We start from the raw sequence: 16,467 nt of genomic DNA on the forward strand, positions 1-16,467 counted from the left end.
CGCCAGGCCTCCCCATTCCCGCGCTGGGGAATATGCATCCCTCCTTGTCATCCTACCGTGGCTGCCACCGTTCCAGCTTGCGCTACCAGCTGGGACTTCTGCCAGGGAATCAGAGCTGTATCCTGCCAGGCTCTGTCCCGCCAACCAACTGCCCCGCTGTCCAGCAGTGTGACCTTCACACACATCCGGCCATGTCACTCCTATGCTTACCACCCTCGAGCCCCACCTCACATATGAGGGCCTCTGGGCCTCTTTCCCAATTCTACCTTCTCCCCTCCTCCCGCTCCCACCCCCCTCAGGCTGCCACGCTCCAGCCACGTCCTAAATCTTTGTGGCCACCAAAACCACAAGCATTGTCTCTAAGCTTTTTGACATCTGTTCCCTCTTCTTTTTTAAAAAAAAATTTTTTAATTGATTTGAGAGAGGAAGTGGGAGAGAGAGAGGAACATCAATTTGCTGCTTCACCTACCTATACATTCATTAGTTGATTCTTGTATGTGCCCGACTGGGATCAAACCCACAACCCCAAGACATCAGGACATGGCTCCAACCAACTGAGCCCCCCAGCCAGGCGCCCCCTCTTCTTAGAGAAGCCTCTTCCCTCTCCTTCCCGTTGTCTGGTAAACATTTCCTCACCCTCAAGATGAGGCTCCGAGCAAGGCGTCGCCTCCTCCCAGAAACCTCCTGCCACAGCCTCTGGTGGCTGGTGCCCTTTGCAGACGCCTCAGGCTGGAGCCTGCTGAGGGAGGAGTGTGGTGAGGGGGGCTCGGTAAGCATGCTGGGGGAGCGGGCGCTTCTGGAGGGCAGGACTCAAAAAGCGTTGAGAGAGGTGATCTTTTAGTAGTGGACTCCAGAAACAAAGATGGGACTTGGGCTAGGAGATCCTGCGATACAACTGACTACGGCCCAGCTGGTGTGGCTCAGTGGTCGAGCATCGCCATGCACCAAGAGGTTGCCAGTTCAATTCCTGGTCAGAGCACATGCCAGGCTGTGGGCTCAATCCCAGTAGGAGAAGTGCAGGAGGCAGCCAATCAGTGTTTCTCTCTCATCAATGTTTCTGTCTATCCCTCTCCCTTTCTCTCTCTAAAAAAAAGAAGAAGAATAAAAGGAAGGAAGGAAGATGGGAGATGGGAGGAAGGGTTCAAAAGCGAGAGGAGTAGACCACATGGATGGTGGTAATACTGTGCGGGAAACCAAGGCCCGTGGGAGGGTGTGCAGCTATTTTGGCAGCCGGGAGCGCTGTTTGGGCTGACAGTGAAACGTTCACACTGATGGAGAGAGAAAAGCACTACAGATCCCTCTTCTGCATCTGTCGTCTTTGTTGGGGGCATAATGTTTCACCTGGACTCATATGTTGGCCGCAGGGACTTGAGGCCTCAGGAGGGGATGTAGGCAGCATGTGGCTGTGTGGAGGAGGTGAGGTTCCCTCCAGTGGAGGGACGTGGCATCAGTCCTGTGAGGGGGGCAGATGGTGCCCTGGGGTGAGAGAGCGGGGCCTGGGGAGGGGCAGAAGGTACTCTCCGCCCACACCCACAGTTCGTTCCCTGGCAACGGGCTGTGAGCACACAGCCGTCCAGGATTCCCGGGAGCAAATCGAACCAGGCGAGCTTCATTTCTTCTATGACAGGCAGCCAGGAAGTACTCTGTAGACCTAGGTTCTTCCAGGGCATTGGGTAGAGCCGTCATTGCTGCTTGTGGACCGTGTAGAGGAAACGTGGGCTGAGGGATGTAAACTGGACGGGCTCTTCATCAGAAGGCACTGCTGGCCATGGAGTCTGCTTGGGGGCGGCTGTGGCCACCAGCGTGCTGTCTTCACCACCAGCGTGACCAGGAGACCCAGCATCTCGGACGAGGCCATCAGGGGAACAATAATCAGATTCACTCGTGGCATGAATTCAATTGACAGCAAAAGGAAGATCTCAACACACCATAGTGCCGGGCTGGGGAGAAAAGAGAGACCCAGCTGCACAATTAAGAAGAAGATGTAGGAAGGGGGATTTGACAGCGAGATGTGTGCGAAAGCCTTTGGGCTCACTCCGTTACTGCACAGCATCGTGGGGCCTCTGCCCCGCGCATCTCCCCTGCCGCGGATGCCCTGGGAGGAACCAGCCTAGAGTGGCGAGGAGAGAAGCTGGCGGCAGCACTGCCACCTCCCTCCAGACTGTGAGGGCTGTTGGAATGGATGGCCGGGCAGATGGTAGATGGGTGATGTTTAGGTGTTTTCTAAGCCCAGGGTTATACCAAAACAGGGAGGGAAGGAGGGAGTGAGGGAGGGGGGGAGGGAGGGGGGAGGGAGGGAGGGAGGGAGGGATGACATTGTCTTGCAATTGTCCATATGAGCTCTATTTCCTAAAGAGCAGTAACCTTTCCCCTTAGTTATAATGTGTGTCAGGAAGAACCCCGCAGAGGGGCCGCAATGCTCCTCACAGGGGCCACCTGTGTAGCCACCAGCACATCCTGGGAGAGTCTGTGCCTGCTCCCCAGGAGCCCACAGCCTCCACCAGCTGCACCTGCAGAGAGACCCTCCCGCTCCCACCCCCGCCCCCGCCAGGCAGGTGGGTCTGCGAGGCTGGAACGTGCACAGAACAGGGACCTGCAGCGCTCGCGCTCGTGCACAGTGGAGAGCGGCAGCGCTCCGTGGGTTTCATCTCCGTTGAAGAGGGTGGTCCTTGGAGGTGCCACACGGCAGTTCATGAACGGGCCTGTGGCTGTCTATACTTCCTGTCCCCGCTGTGTGCCCACAGTCAGGGGTGCCACAGCCTGCGTGTGGATGCCTGCAGACCATGGAGGAGGTGGCCCTCAGCTCTGAGCCCAGGTCCTGGCTCTTTGTGCCTGGGCAGTGCCTGCTCACGCACAGGAGGGAGCCCACATGAAGGGCCTGGGGCAGGTGGGTGAGAGGCGAGGCGAGCTGGGCAGACACCCCGAGGCAGGGTGTTGGGCGGCATTTCCACTAGGAACGGGCAGCTGCTGCTGCTGCTTCCTGAGCCGCCCTAGAGACATGGAAAAGGCGGCTCACACCTTTGGCCAGATGCCTGATGGCCTTTTAGGGTAGTTCAGCCTTGCAGGGCCTGGTTCCTGGAGGAGGGAAGACGGGCACCCGGGGGGCTGCATTGCCTAGGTAGCCGTCCTGCCTTCTCTGCAGGGTGCTGGCTGAGCTGCCCCTTGAAGGAGCTGAGGGGGTGCATCCCACATCCTGGCTCTGCTGGGTGTTTGAAAAAATCATTTCCAAATTCCCCAGCACTTGGGGCTCCTCTGAGCGCTACTCCAGTGTCCTGGTCTTCGGGAGGCCCCGGGAGTGGCGGGGGCAGGGCGAGGCGGGCCTGCTGAGCCTGGGCTGGAGCCTTGCCTTATATGACAGTGGCTGGGCCGCTCCAGTGGCTTTTGCGTCGTCCTCCTTTGTCTGCCTGGTGCGAGTTCCAGTGGGGAGGAGCCCAGGCCATCCTCGGCCAGGCCCTCTGCCTGCCCCCTGCAGCGGGGGTGGTTAGGGTGCATCTTTGCTTTTCCTCCTCTGCAGAGTGACTTGTCTAAAATTAGAAAGTGGTCCCATCCCCTCTCCCTGTGGGAGCTGAGAGCTCCGGGGACTGTGTTTAAAAGGCAGGGAGAGCCTAGGATAAAAGGCAGGCGGCGAGGGGGAGCACCGCTCTCAGATGTGGGTTTCTTTGTATCCATTCACCCCCTCAGTGCTTTTTCTGGGCTTTTCTTCATTTCTGGACAGCAGCCCTGTCCTGACCCACCCACCGCCTCTTCCCTTCTGGACCCACCCGGCTCTGCTTCACCGCCCGCCCGCACCCACCCGGGGCCCTCCCCGCCTGCCCCCTGTGCCAAGGAGCTCCTCGCAGTCCTGGCTAGATTATGGACGCCCAGATGCAGGACTTCTGACTCTGGCTGCACGTTGCTCTGAGCAGCAGCTCAGAGGGGCCATTTACCTCCCACTGTGTCCCCTGCCAGCTGCTGGGGCTCTGAGCAGCTGCAGAGCCGGTTCTGGCTCACTGTGAAGGGAAACCATGCAGGGTGTGTGATGGGCCAGGGCCCAGGGAGGGCTGAAGGGTGGGGCTGAGGGGACCCAGGTTGAGGGGGACTGGGCGGTGTAGGGACCCAGGATGAGGGGTACCCAGCAGTGTGGGGGACCTGGGCTGAGAGGTGCCCAGCAGGGCGGAGGACCCAGGATGAGGGCTCCTGTGTTCTGTGCCCGGTGCAGCCCACTCAGGACTCGGGAGGTGAGGTGGGAACCCACAGCCCTCTGCGGAGAAGGTCAAGGCTGACAGGAGCCAGGGCCAGACGACCTCTCGCTGGTTAATGTCACATCTTCCCCCTCAAGAATGGATGGGAGTGGCCAGACCTTCCCAGGGTTGCCAGATATCATGCAAATATGGCATGGTAGAAACGTATGCTAAAAACATTCTTTGTTTATCTATAAGAAATTCAAAAATAACTGGGCATCCTATATTTTTATTGGCCAAATCTGGCAATCCTTTCTCCTCCCCCAGCTGGATTCCTTCTTTAAGTAATTATTTTATTGAGCTATAATATATGAACAGAACAGAACACAGACCGTCAGTGTATGGCTCAGCGGATTTCCACAAATTGAGCATGTGGAACTAGCACCCAGATCAAGAAATGAACCATGCCTAGCCAATGTAGCTCAGTGGTTGAGCATTGACCTATGAACCCGGAGGTCACAGTTCGATTCCCAGTCAGGGCACATGCCTGAGTTGTGGGCTCGATCCCCAGTGTTGGGGTATGCAGGAGGCAGCTGATGAAGGATTCTCTCTTATCATTGATGTTTCTATCTCTCTCTCCCTCTCCCTTCCTCTCTGAAATCAATAGAAAATTTTAAAAAAGAAAAGAAATGAAACATAAGTAGAACCTGCCCCACCATGTGTCACCAGTATCCCCACTTCCAGCAGCTAGCTGGTACTTGCCCGTTTTTGTTCTTTCTATAAGTGAAACCATACATATATTATTTTTAAATTTTCATTGATCGATGTTTAGAGAGAGAAAGGGAGAAAGAGAAAGAAACATCGATTTGTTGTTCCTCTTATTCATGTGTTCATTGTTTGATTCTTACACGTGCCCTGACCAGGATCGAACTGCAACCTTGGCACATCAGGACGCTGCTCTGCCCGAGCTGCTCGCCAGGGCTATTCCTTTGTGTCTGGCCTCGCACAAGGCACTGAGGGGGTCGTGAATGCTGCTGGGTGAGCTGGCAGGCGGTCTACAGTTGCCCGTGCAAGGTTGGTTGTAGGATTTTTCACCCACCATGGGGCCGCCCTTCTGCCTTCCTCATTTCTGTGCGTGGTGCCCGGGACGATCTCTGCGGGGCCACGAGGTGGGCATGTGGACAGCTTCCGTAGATCTCCCAAACAGTTCACTGAGTGGCGGCCCCAGGGTGCGTTCCCACCAGCTGTGTGCGAGCCCCTCTGCCCACACCCTCCTGGCACTGGGCCTTCCCTCCTTCTCATGCTCATCCTGGTGGGAGTGGTACCGCCAGCTGCTGCCTTTTTTCTTTGTTTAATCAAGAGCCTCGCTTTGTTGATGCCTCTGACTTTCTTGACTGCTAGTGAAGAAAATAAATGAGGCCCCTGGTTCAGATGCCAGCCTGCCCAGCCCCGCAATCCCCAGCACCATGGGGCCTGGGCAGCCTTGGGCATGGGGTAGAGGGTGCAGGAGGCTCAGTCCTGCTCCCCCAAGTCCTTCCTTAGGGCAGCGTCATTTCTGAGTGTTGCCCTCAACCTGCTGCTCCCACGTCCCCTCCCTCCTTTAGTTCCTGAGTTGTCGTCCACGCTGTGGGTCCCCCACAGTGCCGTCACTGGAGGGCGGTTCTCTAAGGAGCAGTTCCAGCCCAACAGTCTCCTCCAGCTCCGGACTCTCCTTGCTTCCCCTGGTGGTGGCTTTCCGCAGGAAGTAGGGGCTGTGGCCACATCAAAGTGTGTGCTAGGGGCTGCCATCTGCTGCTGAGGTGGGGCAACAGGTGTGGGGGTGCATGGAAGATGTAACCTCCTGGTGGAGGCTGTGGCAGGAGTGGGGAAGGGGCCCTGGACCCCTTCCCATCACCTCTCCCCCCTCTGGTCTCCACTTCCCTCCTCTCTTTGCTTTGGCTCACTCCAGCCCTCAAGGACTCTGGAAATCAGAGCCCCAGCGATTAGCATCTTAAATCCACATCAGAGGTCTTCACTCCTAAAGAGAGGAGATGGCAGCCCCATCATGAGTGAATCATGGCCGTTTGGTGCTAGACTCAGAAGCCAGCTCAAAATGACTCAAGCAGACGGGACTTCATTGGCTCACACAACCAACCAGCTGCTAGCAAGTGCACGGCCTGGGGCTGGAGGCTTCAGGCATGGCGGCTCTGGGTGCTGTCAGGGCTTGCTCTCCATCAGGTTTGCTTCATCCTTCAGGCACGCCCACAGGGAGGCAGATGGCCACCAGCCGCTGTGGGATCGCTTCTGCCAAATAAGTGGCCCTGCTGGAAAGGCATGCACTCGGCTGTCAGGTCTGGCCAAGACCCCTGGCACCGCCCAGTGGTTCGCTCATGGGGACTGTGTTGGGCCAGGCCCAGCTCACTCACCCACCCTGGGAGCCCAGGTTTGGGCTGGCTGGGGAAGAGGTTCTCCCAAGGAAAGTCATTGGGTGCTGAGTGAAAAACAACAGCAAAATGTGGGAACAGGCAAGGCCTGTGCAAGGGGATTGGTCACACCCTATCTCTGTGTGTCCACAGGTAAGTGTAAGCACAGAGCAAGAAAACGAACAGAAGGAAGACACTATGCTAGCCTCTGAATTACCAGTTGCTTTTTCTGTTTGTTTATTTTTTTAACTTTCCCATCATGCGTGGCTGATTACTTCTAAAATAAATAAATGAGAAAGCCCATGTGCTCCAGACAGAGCGGCTCTCCCTTGTTCATTTCTCTGTGGTGGGTGTCCTCCCCCCCCCGCCCCCCCACCATGGATGTCAACACAGCTCCTGTCTGACTGCGCACTCTGCACTCTGCTCCCCTCCCTCCTTCTCCCACAGGCAGCTTCGAAGCCAGCTCAGCCTCATGGTCATTGCCCGGATGCTGGGTCAGCAGGAGGCACCCCTGCTCTGGAAAGAGGAAGCCCAGGTGAGTCTGCGCCTCCGCCAGGTGTGTCTGCTGGAGGCTGGGAAGCCTGTGGGCGAGTGAACAGCTCTCCCCTTGGCCTGCTCGTCCCTGTGCTTTTCCCAAAGGTTATTTGAATTTTTTACTCATATCCCTGCATTGGACAGTTACTTGTGTATGCCTGCTATGTGCTAGGCTCTGAGGATAGAGTGGGGAGCAGGGAGTGTGTATTACTTTTAGTTAAAATTGTGGTAAAGTTTAGATAACATAAACTTCACCCTTTTTAGCCATTTTAAAGTGTCCAGTTCGGTGGCCTTAAGTACGTTCAGGGTGTTGTGAGGCTGTCCCCACCAGCCATCTCAAGAACTTTCATCTTCCCAAACAGAAACGACCTGTAAAACACTAACTACCCCAACCACTCCTCCTGCAGCCCCTGGTGATGCCATTTTTTTTAAAAAAAAGAACGTGCATATATAGATTTGATTTTTTAGAGAGAGAGAAACGGAGAGGGAGAGAGCAAGAACAACAACAATCAGCTGCCTCCTGCACACACCCGCCAGGGCTGTTGTATCACTCTCTATACATGGAAAACAAATGCTATTCAACTGAAACTGCTCCCTTTCAGTGACCTCTGTGCCAGCGTCAGGCATCCTGAGGGCAGTGGGAGGCAGTCTTGTTTTCTTTCCCGGTCCTCTGCTCTCCAAAAAGCTCTGATACAACCTCCTTGCAGCTCAGAGAACATCCCTCAGGGCCCCTGGGCAGCCTGGGTCCCAGCCAGCCAGGCTGTATGGCAGGGAGGTTGAGAATGCGCTCACCCTCCCAAGAGTTCCCCCTGCAAACCCAGAAGTGCTGGATACAGCCCAACCCTCCAGCGCAGCCCTGGGGACAGGCAGGACAGGCCCAGCCACTGGAGGTGCAACCCCTTACCCAGAGTGCTAAGAGAATGTTCCAGCACATTCGGGGCAGGGCAGACGGTTTGCTGAGTCTGCCATAGCAGGGACAGAGCTCAGCAAGGTGACCAGGGTTGGCTTGTCAGAGCAGGCCCCGCCTGGCTTTTGCCTTAACTGTCCCCTTTGCCTTAGAAGCTCTTCCCCTAGGACTTAGCGCAGCTGGAACTTCTTGTCATTCCAATTCTGGCTGAAGAGGCCACCCAACCCAAGTACCCTGGCACCGGCACCCTGTCTTTCAATTATTCCTGGGGTTCACCTCCTGATATTTTCTTACTTGTTTGCTCAGTATCTGTACACACACACACACACACCAGCAGCTCCTTGAGTGCAGAGACCAAATGGCTGCTGCTTCCTGCTGCCCTTTGGCACCTAGCACAGTGCTGGCCACAAAGGAGCTCGGTACACACTTGTGTGTGCACACTGCAGCTGTATACTGCAGGTGTACACTACGGGTGTATACTGTGGGTGCACACTGGGGTGCACACTGTGGGTGCACACTGCAGGTGTATACTGTGGGTATACACTGAGGTGCACACTGTGGATGCACACTGCAGGTGCACACTTGTGGGTGTACACTGTAGTTGCACACTGTAGGTGCACACTTGTGGGTGTACACTGTGGGTGTATACTGTGGGTGCACACTGCAGGTGCACACTTGTGGGTGCACACTGCGGGTATACACTGCAGGTGTACACTACAGGTACACACTGGGGTGCACACTGGGTGTATAATGTGGATATATACTATGGGTGCAGACTGTGGGTGTACACTGCGGGTGTACACTGTGGATGCACACTTGTGGCAGTGAGTTGCTGGTACATGTGCAGGGGAATATTCTCCAGACAGAGACCTTGGGAGGTTGGGTGAGGGAGTGGCCTGAACAGGGGTCACTTCACAGAAGTGACAGCTGATGACGGGACATCTGTGTGAAGAACAGAGGGACCAGACAGTGTTGTGGGGGATGCCAAGGGGTAGGGGCAGGGCGGGCAGAGATGCAGCAGGGACAGTGAGGGACGAGACTGAGTGATCCCAGAGGGCTCCAGAGAGGTCACCGAGCCCCACGGAGAACAGAGCACAGTGTCAGCAGAGTGCAGCAAGGCCAGCGCCAAGGTCAAGGAGGGCAGGACTGGCTGCGTGCGGTGGGGGGCCAGTAGGGGTAGCCGCCCGTAGCATTTGGCAGTGACTAGAAAGTCAGAGGCGACTCCAATGTCAGCATCAGTTCAAGGTTTGGGATTTTGTTTTGCTTTTTGTTGTTGTTAATGGATATTTTCCCATTGGTTTTTAGAGAGAGTGGGAGGTAGAGAAAGGGAGGGGGAGAGACAGAGAGAGAAACATCAATGTGAGAGAGACATGTACATTGGTTGCCTCCCACACATGCCCTGACCAGGGCCTGAGGATCATGCCTGCAACCGAGGTACGTGCCCTTTACCAGAATTGAACCCACAACCCTTCAGTCCATAGCCAACACTCTTAACCACTGATCCACACCGGCCAGTGCTGTTTTGCTTAGATTTTATTGACGAGAGCCTGTGCATGAGGGGAGCATGGTGGGAGGCCTGCGGGCTCTGCAGGGGAGCCACCATCAAGATAGGGTGTGAGCAGGAGTGGAGGCAGTGAACAGGCTCCTAGCGGTGTCCTGAGCCAACCCTGGAGGCTGGTCCGTGCTTGTGCTGCAAGAGGAGTCTGCAGCGGGCAGTACAGCTGTGCAAGACCGTGCCAGATGCCTGGTGGCTGGGGGAGGCAGGACCAGCTCGGGCCTGCCCATGGCCTCCGTGTGTTTCCCCATCTCCGAGCCAGCCCCGTTGCCACGGCCTCCTCCCTGGTGTCGGCTGCAGGCACTCCCCTTTCCAGTCTGGCTTGTCAGACGGATCCTCATGAAACACACCTTCAAAGGGCCATTGGAGCCCACAGCTACCCATGCTCAGCCCACACGCCCCCCTCCCGACTTCTCCTCTGTGCAGCCGCCTGCGGGCCAGCTCAGCGCCTCCACACACGGCTCTGTGCACTGACACATCTTCCTTTTCACCCATCACCTCCCAACTGGATAGTGTCCCAGGGGCCATCTCAAGCTTGCCTCTTTCTCACAGCAGCCCCAGGTGTAAGGACTCGGTTTATCGCCCATCTTTTACAGATGGGGAAACCAAGGCAGGTGAGTTAGGGAACTTCTCAGGGTCACTCAGCAAAGCCGTGGATCTGGGATTGGAGCCCAGAGGCCCTGGCTCCAGAGTCCTGCCCTTGACTCGCATGAGCCATCTGTGCTTCCCCAGCCCCTCCTTGGCTTGCACTGTGGTGACAGCCTGGACCGCACCTGCCACTTCCGGCTGCAGGTGCCTGCTGGTCCTTTGAGCTTTAGTCCTGAATGGCAGGTCAGAGGACAAGGGCCATCCCTTCCTTGTCCTCCTTAATGCACGAGTGCTTGATGAACCTTATCAACCGATTCCCTAGGAATGGGGATGCAAGGGCTGAGAACTGATGTGGAACGAGTGCTGGGCAGAGGTCCTCAGGGCACCTCTTGCCACACAGCAGCCTCTTTGGTCAAGTCATGTCTTCCAGTTTGGAGTTCGAAAAACATGGGCTTCAAATTGTTGACGTCAAGGGGGATGAGGTTTGCCTCTACGAGGGAAACTAGCTGCAGCACTGCCCAGCTCTTTACCTTTAGTTTATTTAATGATGTGGGTTATACACGTACCACGTGCCAGGCACTGTGCTAGACTCTGGGACAGTGCCCTCATGGGGCTTACATTCTAGTAAGGGAGGGGGAACAGATAATAATAAAAAGTAAATTGCACAGCATGTTAGAAGGTGATAGGTTCCATGGAAATAAGGTAGGGCAGAGTCAGGATTGGTGAATGGGTGGTGAGGGCGGGAGGATGCATGTTGCGGGGAATTGGGCAAGGCCTCACCAGCCAGTGGGCCTGGAGCCTGGCTAGAAGGAGGGGAGGCCAGTTGTGCAGTGTCTGGTCAGAGGACCACTCGCACAGGCTCCCGGAAGCAGCAGGGGTCACCGGGGCATCACACGCTGGTGAGATCCTGGCCTTCTCCTTTGGGCAAGAGGAGCAGCGGTCGGGTTGAGTCAGGAGCGACGGGCTTTGTGGCAGTGCCCACACTGAAACTGGCATGCCTCCTCTGCCCGCAGACTGTTGAGGCCAGTGGAGCACTGCCTTCCTAAGATCGTTTGCTTCTGGCCTAGAGGTGTCTGCCTTCCAGGGCTGAGTGTTTATGGAGCCGGCTCCCAGAAACGGGGGCCAGGTGGGGAGATGTGCTGGCCCACTGGGACCCATGCAGGCCAAACAAGTCCTTATCCTGGAGAGATATGGGCTGGCTGAACTGGAACCACAAGGGGATAAGCAATCAGAAGTTGGAGGTTTGCTGTGCTGAGTTGGGGGGGGGGAGGTGAGGGGAAACTGGGGAGCTCTGCGTGTGTTCCTCTGCCCTGCCCGAGGCTCACTGGCTGGGAGGGTCCACTGGGGCGAGGGCTGCAGAGCGCCCCTGTGCACCCTGAGCAGGCAGCGCTGCTTTGGGACCTCTCCCAGACTTGCAGGGACCGAGTAAGAGGCACACTGGGTGTGGTGTCTCTCTTCACCCAGCACCTTCTCTCCCTCCCTCTCTCTCTGCCTCCTCTCTGCCCTCCTGACGGATTAGACACTAAGTCCAGGTCCCTGGCTTCCTCAAGCCCGACTCCTCGCCCTCAGCCCAGCTGCTCTTTTGGGCTAAGCCCACAGTTGCTGGGGTGCTGAGCAGGTGGCTGAGGGTGACAGAGGGAGAAAGCCAGGTGTGCTGGGCAGGCTGGGCTCAAGCAGGGGTTGGGCTCGGGGCTTGAGCCCTTGCCCTTTTGACCGCCCTGCACCTGCTACATCTGAAGAGATGGTGCCTCTGTGAACCTCCCCCACCCCTCATGCTGCTCCCTGGTTCTGCATCACCAGCTCCCCAGGCAGCACGTGGCCTCAGAGGGACCCCGTCGGAGCCTGCCTGCCACAGTTAGTTCCGGGGCAGCTGGGTGGTGCTGGCTGGGGCCCAGCTGAGGCTGCCCACACCAGGTGCAGGGGCTGGCGGGAAGGATTGCTTGCTGCAGACACCTGGACTCATGTGGACCACGGTCCAGAGGGTGGGGAACACTGGCCCATTTGTTCAGAGACGGTGGTCAGTTAAAGCGGGGGTGGGGAGCTAGCAGATTAAGTGACATTTCAACCCAATGCAAGTTGTGGACCTTGTGGGGAATCCCCATTCCAACAAAACAACTACAGGAGGACATATTTGAGACGCAGGTGTTAGATTATATAAGGAATTCATTCTTGGTAATTTTATTAGGCAAGAGAATGGTATTATGATTATATTGGGAGGGATCCTTGTCCTTGTCTGTTAGAAGCTCTTTGTGGGTAAAATAATGTGGTGTTTAGATTTGTTTTAAAATTCTCTGGGAGGAAAATGGGGGAGAGAGGATGGGACAACAGGCAGCATGGGATGACGCGTGGACCATTGTTCCCAGTGAGGGGGGCGGCAATACAGCTTCTCCCCTTCCCCGAGCCCTTGCTCAGGCCCCACAGGGTTTAATGGAAAGAGAGGGACGCGGGCGAGTGGGCCCGAGTAGCTCAGCCAGGGGGCCTTCCTGGTGGCAGAGGGGACCCGCTCTGCTGGCCGCGCTTCAAACCATGAGTGTCTGCTGGCTGCAGGCGAGTGGGCGGCCTCCAGCCCCTGGAGCTCTTCCTCCCTGCTCACCCCTCCGAGGGGCTCGCCCTGTGCCAGGCCTGGGTGACTGTGTGCCCTCCTGCTCGGGAAGGTGTGTACTCGCCTCCACTGTACAGAGCGAGAGTGAGAGGTGGACCCAGGTTCCGGAAGCTGGTGGTTTGGCTCCAGAACCCACACTCTCAGCCACCAATGCCAGCCAGGCAGCCAGGGCAGGAGCCGCCCGACTGACACGGCCTCTTTCCTCCGCAGCTGGTAGTGCTCGGCCGTCTCCTGAGCCTCATGAGGCCGGCAGCCCTCGGGCAGCTCCTGGACTCCGAGACCTCGCCACCCCACCAGGAGCAGCAGCCGATGGCCAGTGCTGAGCGAGACTACAAGGTGAGCACCACACTGCCCGCCCCCTCGGGCAAACCAGCGGAGCGGGTGAGGCAGCCCCCACCTTCGCCCTGTGGGCCCTGAAGGGAGAGAGACCTGCTCCCTGCCTCCCTGGTGAGTGGAGACTCCGTCTGGGCCTTGCCTGTGGTTGTGCCCTGCCAGGCCCCACGCTGAGGCGCTGCGAGCTCAGGCACAGGCCACCCGGGGTCTGCTGCGGGGCTTGGCCTGGTGGTGTAGCCACGGTCACCATTAGTTCCACAGAGCCTGTCAGAGAGGATGCAGGCGGCCCTGCTGCTGAGGGAGGAGTGGGGAGGGACACGAAGGAGAAGACGGGGGTGGGGGCATCCAGACGTGCCGGCCTCCTGTTCTCGGAGGGCAGCGCTCTGTCAGCCTCCCTGTCCTCACTCGGCATGGTTGTCGTTGACCCGAGTCCTCCTGTTGCCCCTCCAGATGCTGCCCGGTTCCCTGAAGCCACTCTTCAGCGGGAGCGGCAGGTGTGGGTTCCGAGAAGTGAGGCCGTGGCCCTGGGTGAACACCAGCAGGGTGGTGTGGGGGCTTCAGACTGGATCCCAGACTAGGTCCTGGGGAGCCATGGTCTCAGTGAGCCCGCCCTGGGGACCCTGGGTGAGGAGTACAGACAGGCACCCTCCTGGTTTAGGAAGGTGATCCCAAAGGCTCCTGGGGGCTGGCAGTCAGGAGTCTAACCTTTGGGCATCATCCTGCAAATCAGATAAACAAATTAATGACTCAATGAACACAAACCGACCATTAGGAAGAGTGCGAGCTGTGCACGCGCTCCTCTGGGGAGTGGAGGAAGGCTGTCTTTCAGCTCCACCTGACATTGGTGCCCTGCCAGGCACGGCCTCCCGTAGCGTGGGAGCGCCCACCTGTCCCTTCTCTGGTGCCAGCTACTTCCTGACACATGGGAGCTGGCTCGGAGACAAGTGGAGTGTTGGGGGGTCAGCCCCGGGGTGGTCTGTCTGAGCAGGGCAGTGGTGAGCCCTCAGGCCTGGGCTGGAGAAGGAAGAAAAAGAGCGGAGGAGGGGAGTGGGGAGAGGAAAGGGAGGGGCTGTCTGTCCACCACGAGGAGAGTGCGACCTCCAGGCACCTTGGGGCCACTCCCGTGACTTCACCCCTGGGCGAGGGTACACTTTATTTTGAGGACGATTCTCCCACATATAAAAGCGTTTTGGAGTGTCCCCCTGGCCAGTGGCCATATAGGACATGACCAGTTTGGCCTGGAAACATGGAGTGGCCCGACATCAGGGCAGAGTGCGGCGTGTGCTGGCCAGGGCAGCAGAGGGGCCCAGGGGGCTCTTGATGCCTTTGCAGAGGAAGGCACGAGCCCCCTGGTCTTGGTCCTGCCTGAGAGGGAGGTGGCCCAGAGCAGGGAAGGGGAGAAAGCAGGCCAGGCTGGCAGGAGGCACAGTGGAGACACAGAAATGTGAAGTGTCCTAACCCCTGGGCCGGCTCTGCTCTGACCTGGAGGACATGGTGGGGCTGGTGGGGCCGGTGACTGGGCTCCGGCAGCCCAGCCCCACTCCCAGGCCGCTGACTCCTCATTAGGCCCCAACACGTTTCATCTTCAAAGATGATCAGGCTACTCACCAGCCGAAAAGAGTGGAGGCGTCATCCGCCCTGTTTTACAAGAGTGGTGGTCTGGGCCGGCTGAGCTTTTATCCCAGAGCTCAAAGGCCTGGCCTTCTTTCTCCTTGAGGTGCGCGGGGAAACCAAGGCCAGAGTGAGGTTGAAAGGGAACAGGCCCTTTCCCAGCCCTCGGGCCCCCTCCCTCAGACTGCTCCCTCCTGTCTGGGTGATTTCCTGCCCTGGAGAGACTGCGTGGTCACAGCCCTCCCTAGCCTTCAGATAGACACTGCCAGGCTCCACGCCCGCTTTCCCACCTCCTCTCTTTGCCTGGGGCCTTGGCACAGTCTCCTCTCCCAGTGAGGCTCCCAGCCTGCCCCCCGACTGGGAGAGGTGCTCTGCTGCCCAGGGCATGACTTTTCTGTCCTCATTGATCTGGTGGCTTTGCCGTTCTTCCTTTACCTGTCCTTAGCTGGGCACAGCCTGTGTCTCCCAGCATCGTGTGGTGCGGTTGGCGCTAGATGAGTGAATGAATGAAGCAACTTCAATTCCTCTCCTCTCTGAACTCTGCCTCCCTCACCCCTCGTTCTGGAGGGCCTGAGACCTGCTCCCTCTGCATGCCCTCTGACCCTCTGACCAGTCTCTGCATGTGGCCCCCTTGCCTCTAAAGTCCTGGTGTCATGAGAGCTGCAGGGGCCTGTAGCCTGTGAGATGCTGGGCTCCACAAGGGTCACCTGCTTGTGAGAGAGCCAATCACAGAACATTGTGTGTAATTATAAGCCAGTGAGGCTCCTGCCTGGGAACGCTAACCACCAAGTGCCACCAAGGAGACAGCCTGCTGCTAACACAGCCCTCCGTGGAGGGTGGAGTGCTGCTGTGCCCTAGCAGCTCACAGAGCTTGTGGAGTAGAGGAGCCCTGCTTCCTGACGGGCGAGTAGAATACTTGCAGCATTTTCAAGTGCTTTTGGATAAAGAAATGGTTGCCCAGCCATGGCTGCTGTGGCTCAGCTGGCTGGGCGTCATCCCGTGAGCAACAGAAACGGTTGCCCAGCCCCTTGTGGTGTGTGGGTCAGAATATTTTGAATAGAAAACAATTAAAGCCCAATAAACTCAGGAAGAGTTTGTCAGCTCCCCCTTTCCTGTTAGAGAATCAGAGAGAAAAACCTGCTTCAGAACAGGGAACCTTCTCACATAGGAATGACGTGTGGCAGCTAGGCGGGGTCCAAGAACATCCGATTCTGAGGTTCCCCTCTGCGCCCACTGTTGTGGGGGCAGGCAGGAATGTATTTACCGAATGTTTGATCATTCTCAACTACCTGTGAATTGCCTACCTCCCCCTCCTTAGTCCAAAAGGACATATACACCTCAGTTTGCCTTACTAAGGGATATGTGTCATTTGTAGTGTTTATAATTTCTATGTTTCTGTGAATTTCCCTTGCACAAATATTAAGGTTTGATTTTCGCCCTGGCTGGTGTGGCTCGGTTGGTGAAAGGTTGCTGGTGCCCAGGATGCTGGTTTGATCCCCAGTCAGGTGCATGTAGGAGGTAGCCAATCAATGTTTCTCTCTCCCTCCCTACCCCTTCCTCTCTCTAAAATCAATTTTTATAAAAGATTTGGTTTTCTCCTCTTACCTGCTGTATGTCTTTCAAATTCTTCGACTAGCCGGAAGAGGGAAGTTTCCCTGCTCCTGCGTGGCTGGTGTAGGCCCTGTGCTTGCCTGGTTTGAGAGGGGCTCTGCCAGAGGAGGACAGAGGTCAGAGGTCAGTGTGACAGGTTTAGGGTACGAGAGGGGGAGAAGATG

The 16,467-nt window shown here is 57.1% G+C and overlaps 1 protein-coding gene across 1 annotated transcript in view; it reads left to right on the forward strand.

Annotated features, from left to right (window-relative positions):
- Positions 1–16,467, forward strand: part of FAM178B (family with sequence similarity 178 member B) — a 66,919-nt gene that overhangs the window by 34,809 nt on the left and 15,643 nt on the right. The window contains exons 7-8 of the mRNA XM_080683840.1: positions 7,010–7,097; positions 12,959–13,084. Of these exons, the coding sequence (XP_080539966.1) occupies positions 7,010–7,097; positions 12,959–13,084 (214 nt within the window). The remainder of the gene's footprint in view (positions 1–7,009; positions 7,098–12,958; positions 13,085–16,467) is intronic.

This window comes from Plecotus auritus (assembly GCF_963455305.1).
Source record: "Plecotus auritus genome assembly, chromosome: 8".
NCBI lineage: Eukaryota > Metazoa > Chordata > Mammalia > Chiroptera > Vespertilionidae > Plecotus > Plecotus auritus.